Genomic DNA, 6,847 nt, shown 5'->3' on the forward strand with positions numbered 1-6,847 from the left:
CCCTTCCCGTAACTTCTCTCGTAACTGGGTCAGCTCCTTTGCCTGATAGTGAACCAGGGCTTTATATTCCCTACGGTGAGATAGCAGAGAAGGTTTAATAACGGAAAGTGATGAGTGATCAGTTCTGATACTGCAATGGAGGTTTATGTGAGAATGTCCTCAAGGAGCCCTCCCAGCAGAAGGTCACATGTTTGGGGAAATGCGTGTGGTCCAGAGAAATATGTGTGTGTGTGTATATCTACACCATATCTATATCTATAAATTTTGAGGTGACAAAGATTAAATCACAAGGAATTGAAACCCAGGAATTCCCAAATGGTTTTGACATGAGGCATAAGGTAGTGGTCCCAGAAAGCAAAGGGGAGGTTCCGTTTAAGAGGGAACAAAAAGTCCTCCATTCTCTGCAACAGAATACGGCTGCTGTATTATGTATATATAACATAATAATAAGTAAATCTTTATTTATTTTTAAAAGCATGGCATGGTGACTCAATGCCTGTGATCTGAGCACTTTGAGATGCTGAGGTGGGCAGAACCCGAGATCAGGAGTTCCAACACAGCCTGGCCCACATGGTGAAACCCTGTCTCTACTAAAAATACAAAAATGAGCCAGGTATGGTGGTGCACACCTGTAGTCCCAGCTACTCGGGAGGCCGAGACAGGAGAATTGCTTGAACCTTGGAGGCGTCCTCTGTATCAGAGGGAGCTCCTGTGAGACCCTCTGTGATGTTCCATTCATTTTTTTCTTCTGGAAACAAAAGTCAGTGTCTTCCCAAATCGGTTTCAAAAGGATGTCCTTTCAGCTCCTCACTTTAGCCATGGACATTTCTACGTGAAAATTCACATAGTGCATCGGGCAGTGACTGGAAACAGAGCCATGCACAGAAATGTGGCCAGGTGCAGAAGGGGTGAATTGTAAAGATGAAAGAGGAAAAGAACGACAGGTCAAGAAGGCAGCATTGACTGACCGAATGAGTTGCTGCAGTCAGCCAGAAGGTGACTCTCAGCGTAAATGGGATGGATTGTACTAAATGCTGCTGGGTGGTTCACTTTCTTGTAATTAATTTTGGATATGCAAATTTGGGCTCAAGATTAGTTGTTATCAAAAGAGTAAACACAGCTCAGGGAACAACTGCAACCCATAACTCGCTAAGGTTCCTGTTCTGCTTCATGAGTGTTGGTGTGAAATGTGCCTGCCATGGAAATGCCTGTCCTGGTCCAGGCCCAGCTTAGCTCCTGCTTCTGCCAGCTGAACTGCTGCACGTCAGAGAACACAGCCCTGCGCACCTGCCTGTCCCCCCGGCGTCTGCTCACCTGAGCTCCTCAGCTTGCCTCAGCTTCTCTGCCAGCTTCTCCTCTATGAACCGCATTTCATCCCTCAGCACAGAGTCTATGATGTCTTTGTACTCTTCACACTCTGAGAAAAGACAGTCACGCCTGCCTCAGTGGAAGGCTGGACAGGCTGCTGTGGTCACTGCCTACATGGCAGGTGGCAGTGTGTGTCCCAAGGACAAAAGCATCCCACTATCAGGCTCCAGCAAGGGATTTCCTCGTTTTTAATTATCAACCTCCCAACTTGCTGGCATCTGATACTCTCTCTCCAACTTAGAGACGGGGAAAAAGAAACTCAATGGCACAAGTCAAGTGACTTGTCAAGATAATTCACCTGGAATGAGACAGAGTCAGAATTCACAGCCCCCAAGGTCTGACTCTTAGTTTTGCCCATGTTCCCGAGCCTTGCAGCGTCTCCTCTCGAACACTCTATGGGGGCATGAAGTACTGATATTCTGGACGGTAGGAAATGCCCTTAGGGCTATGGGACTCATGGATTACCTGGGACTGGGAATTTCAAGCACAAATTTGTCAAAGATTTGAAAAATCCGATCTGAATATAATGGCATAAGATATGAGGCATTAGACCCTGAAATCATAAAAGAAATATGGCCAAATACTAATAAGGTTTGAATTAAGTTAGAAATAGTAGAATAAAGAACTAATAGTGTTTACTCTGTGCCAAGCATTGTTCTAGGAGATTTAGAAGAAACAGCTCATGTAATTTATTGCAGCAATTTACGGAGGTAGGTATTATTATAATACCCATGAATAGATGAGGAAACTGAGACACAGAGAAGCTAGGCCGCTTGGATGGAGCCCAGGAGTCGGGCCCAGGCTCCCTACTCCACACGCCACACTGTGACCTCCACAATGTCTAATGTGCCATCTGTCTTCCTCTTTAGAATAAGAGCCTTTGCCCCAAGAGGCAGGACTTCCCTCTCCCCAGGGCACTTCCTGCTCTGGATGCCCTCACGTACAGATGCCACGCTTACCATCAGGAGCAGTCTCCTCCTTCAGCTCCTTGGAGCAGGTACTCTGTACTGTCACCACGTTTCCCCCGGGGTCCCCAGAACAGAGATTTGCCTACTGGGCCTCAAAGAAGCTTAAACTGAACGGTAGTTCTTTGGTCCTAGACATTTACCAAAACACTACAAGTTATCTGTCTGCGGGATCTTACAGGATACAGAAAGGATTCTCGGAAACAGGATTGAGCATCTTGCTGAGGAAAGTAAGTGCGTCTGTGCCTGTGTCAGAGTCAGTAAGCAGGATTGTAACTCTAGTCCCACCTCACACGGGACCGCTAACGTGGAAACGCTGCTAAACGCATCGTGCCTCCCTTTGCCATCCTTAACACCATGAAGTTAAAATACCCATTTCTATTTTCCTAGAACTAAGGAAAGGATGAAATTAATTTAGATGAGGGACCATTGAGTATCTCAGAGAGAAGCAGGCGCTTATTCGTCACTTTGGTGATAGTGAGATGATAGAACTTACTGAATTTCTTGAGCTGCTTGGCCAGAGAGTAGGCAGTAGCTTGACTTACAAGAAATTTCTCTTTGAGGTCTTGGAACTGCCGTTGACTCTCTGCCAGCTGGGAGCGCAATTCCAGGTTGATTTCTAGGATGTTCATCTCTGCCCTCTCCCTGGATAAATGTCCAGCAGATACCACCATGCTGACGTTGGTGGCAGAAGATGAATAACAGGGACTAGGGAGAAGAAACCCAAACACAAGATGGGTCAAAAACCAGTGAAACCGAATAGGTATAATCAGCACTGAGGGAGGACAACAGCTGGGATGGTTGACTTACGGTTAAGAAGACCTTGATCAACACCCCACAGCACTTTAGAGTCTTTAACAGCAGAAACAGCGTGTAGGACGCCTGAGCTCAGAGCCAAAGGCACTGCCTGTAGCTCAGACTCTACAAGAGTGAGGGAGGTCGCAGCCTGTGTGCCAGGTAACCGTCTGCAGTTGCCATAACAGAATTAGAAGGTGGGTGTGTCATGGAATCTCCGGAGCCCTGCATTCCAATTGCCCAGGCTGTGCTGAAACCCAAGGCCCCCTGGTCTCACCTGAGAGTCCCTGATGGGGACCATTTCCTCAGCAGTCCCTCTCAGGATTCGCACAGCCTTGTGACAGTGCTGCAGACTCACTTCTTAATTCGTCTAAGCACATTCCTCTTTGTCCTTCTCTTGTGGGTATAAAATCATCAAGATAGAGACAATTTCCTAAAAGGTTATATTTTCTTAGTGGTCTTCAGGAAGTCACCCCAACTTCTTGAAGTTAAAACAGATCTTAAGGCTCTTCCACACATGAAAGATGTCAAACTTTTAGACTGCCATGACATCTTCTGGGTTCTGCATTTCTCTTCTGTACCTACTGAAAAGTTAATGAATAATTTATTTTTAAAAATATTTTCTCCCCTGCCTCAGTATTCTTTTCACTGCATCCTGTTATTATGTTGATTTCTTTTCTCTCACAGAGGCAGCATCCTGGCTTTTCATTACACTTATGACCAGTTCACATGCCTAAGTGCAAAGCTCTTCCTCTTTCTCTGGGTTGATTTGTTGCTTTGATGTCAGTGAACACTTTTTTCATACTTGTCACTTATCAATATCATTCTGTCTCACAAGAGCTCTTTTCAAGGTATCAAGTGATCAAAATCATTTGTGTATATCCCCTGAAAACGTGTGTGACCATACATTTTGGGAAGTCTGGTAAACCTGATGTTATTTTGCTGTTTTCATTTAGTTTTTCCATGTATTGAAAGGAAAAGGAACACGGCCATGAACAGTTCTTATGGAATATTGTTGGAGATACACACACAAACACACACACACATGCATACACACTCGTGTTTGCTGTAACACCATTGATGTGTTGTTGCCTTCCCCTAACAGAACCTGGTAAGATCATGGTCATAGTCGGGGTGGTTGATGATGCTCATTGTCTCTCACTGTGACCTGGTCTTGCTCCTCCACTTTCCCTCGTGCTGCTGAAGCATCTCCCCACATTGTCCAATTCTGTCAGTGATTTGGGCTCCTCTCAAAGCTCTCTGAAATGGGTCCAGGTCTCAGGACGTCAGACACATTCCAGATACAAAAGCAACCCACACCGCAGAGCCACCGAAATCCAGCCTGGGTGACAGGGCAAGACTCCGACTGGTCAAGGTTTTTCGTGAATGGGCGGATACTGCGGGGGCAGAAATGTTCTGTGGTCCGGACTCACTGCTGCAGGACTTGTCCCGGGACCTTCTTACCAAGGGCATCGGCGGAGCCTCCACTTCCAATGTCACTGTCGCCAGCACTGCCAAGACGCTACGCCTGCTGATGGACAAAGAAGGTGTCCTCGGCAATTTCACCGACGAGAAATATCATGAAATGGCCTCCCACCTTCAGCGTTCCCCGTGGTGACCTCCTCTGTCGCTTCCCTCCTCCGCTCCCCACAGCTTTGCACCCCTTTCCTTCCCATACACACATACACCATTTTTATTTCAGGGCTGTTACCCCACACCCCTTGTTACTGCCAAAACCACATGGGCTGGGGGACAGGGCTAGATGGACAGACACCTACCCCTACCCATACCCCTCCTGAGTGTGGTTGGAAAACTTTTTTGTTTTGCAGATTTGGGATATTTTCCTTAGTAAAAAAGATTCTAGTAAAAAAAGTTCAACTGTACATATGTGGGCATATCATTTGAATCTGTATTCTTTGACTTGATATATTTATGGATACTCACGCCAGTCCTATCATTTTGAAATTACTGTAGCTTTAAAATCAGGTTTGAAACCTGGCAGAGTAAGTCCTCCGACCTACTGCTTCTTCAAGACCAACTGGCCTATTCTAGGTTCTTTGATTTCAAATACATTTTGAAATTGGCAATTAAATTTTTCTAAAATCTCCTACTAGGAATAATAATCAGAATTGTGTTGCTGTAATATGCTTAACAAATTGAGTCTTCCAGTCAATGAACATGCTATTTATTTCTCTATTTAGTGTTCTTGAATTTCTCTCACCAATTGCTTTTAGGGGACTTGTACCTGCTTCATTATATGTATTCTGAAGCATGTAGTGATTCTGGGTATTAATCTCTTTTATGTTTTATTGAATTTCATTTTCAAGCTGCTAATTGTTAGTATGCAGAAATTAAGATGATCGAATCAGCTTTATAAAGGTGTGATTTAGGTACAAGAGACTGCACCACTTTAAAATGCGTAATTCAAGCCAGGTTTCCGAATGTATACACTGACGGAACTACTGCCACCACCAAGACAGAGGAATTTCCATAAGCCCCAAAGTCTCTTGTACCCCTTTGCAGTTCATCAGTCTTTGAACCCTCAGCCCCAGCGAGCCACTGTCATTTTAGGTATTTGTAACCATTTTCTATAAATGAAATTCTACCTATGTTATTTTGTTTCTGCCTTCTTTCATGCATCGACTTAATTTAAAAATCCATCCACATGAGTGTTTGCTTTACCAGTTAATGCCTTGTAATTGCTGAGTAGTATTCCTTTGTGTGGCTATACCATGTTTGTTCATACATTCACTTGTTACGGTTTGGGCTATGATGAAGAAACTATCATGAGCAACCACACGTGGCAGGCCAGGTCTCACTAACGCAGGCTTTCATAACAACTGTTTGAGTACCAACTGAATGATTAAGCTAAATATTAAAAGAGAAAAGAAAAAACAAAGACAGTGGCTTTATACAAAGGCTGGAATGTAAGAAATGCCCACCAAAAGTTTTTCCTAGTCTCTTCCGACCTTAAATTATGACAAAATAGCAAAGGAATTCTTACCAGGAGTCATTTAGGATTAAACAAATTACATTGGGGATGTGGAGAAACTCCCCATGCCTCCACTAACAAGTTTATTGGAGGTCTGAAGGAACTCCCCAGACCTCCCTGATTTAGCAGGAGACAAGATAAAGGTGATCACTCTAGCACCTGGACCCAAGTAGATTAAGTAAATTTACTGAGACTCTAGAGGAAGGGCTTCAGGACTCAGACTTTAGCTATAGATTAAAAGAAGTTAGTCACTTATACGTCTAGATGAATGCACACTTACACACACACATACAGTCTAGAAGGCACATAAGCTCTAGAACACTTTGTAATTTTGAGTTGGTCTGGTCATAATTTCCAGGACATCTCCCTGGAACCAGCTGCAGAAATAAAAACTCTCTTTCTTCCCAGTTCACCTGCATCTCAATACTGGGCCACAAGAAATAGTGGCCTGCCCTTTAGTTTGGTCCAGAAACACACATACAGATCATTGTGTAGACATAGTGTGTAAATTCCTATAAATGGAATGGCTGTCCATTTGATCTGTATTTGTTTAACCTTTAAGAAACTATTAGATTTTCAAAGACTCATACCGATTTTCATTCCACAAGTACAAGACGTCCATGTGCTTTATACGCTTACCAACCTGTGGTATGTTTGGTGTTTTAAATTTTAGCCATTCTCATGGGTATGTACTGGTATCTCATTGTTGTATTGATTGATCTCTCCC

The 6,847-nt window shown here is 44.0% G+C and overlaps 1 protein-coding gene across 1 annotated transcript in view; it reads right to left on the bottom strand.

The window, feature by feature from the left end:
- The window catches only part of LOC101042188 (NBPF family member NBPF4-like), a 65,521-nt gene extending 62,514 nt beyond the window's left edge, over positions 1–3,007 (bottom strand). The window contains exons 1-2 of the mRNA XM_074381553.1: positions 2,830–3,007; positions 1,315–1,417 (exon numbers count right to left, since the gene is read on the bottom strand). Of these exons, the coding sequence (XP_074237654.1) occupies positions 1,315–1,417; positions 2,830–3,007 (281 nt within the window). The remainder of the gene's footprint in view (positions 1–1,314; positions 1,418–2,829) is intronic.
- Positions 3,008–6,847: the final 3,840 nt, after the last annotated feature.

This window comes from Saimiri boliviensis, chromosome 11, assembly GCF_048565385.1.
Source record: "Saimiri boliviensis isolate mSaiBol1 chromosome 11, mSaiBol1.pri, whole genome shotgun sequence".
Taxonomy (NCBI): Eukaryota; Metazoa; Chordata; class Mammalia; order Primates; family Cebidae; genus Saimiri; species Saimiri boliviensis.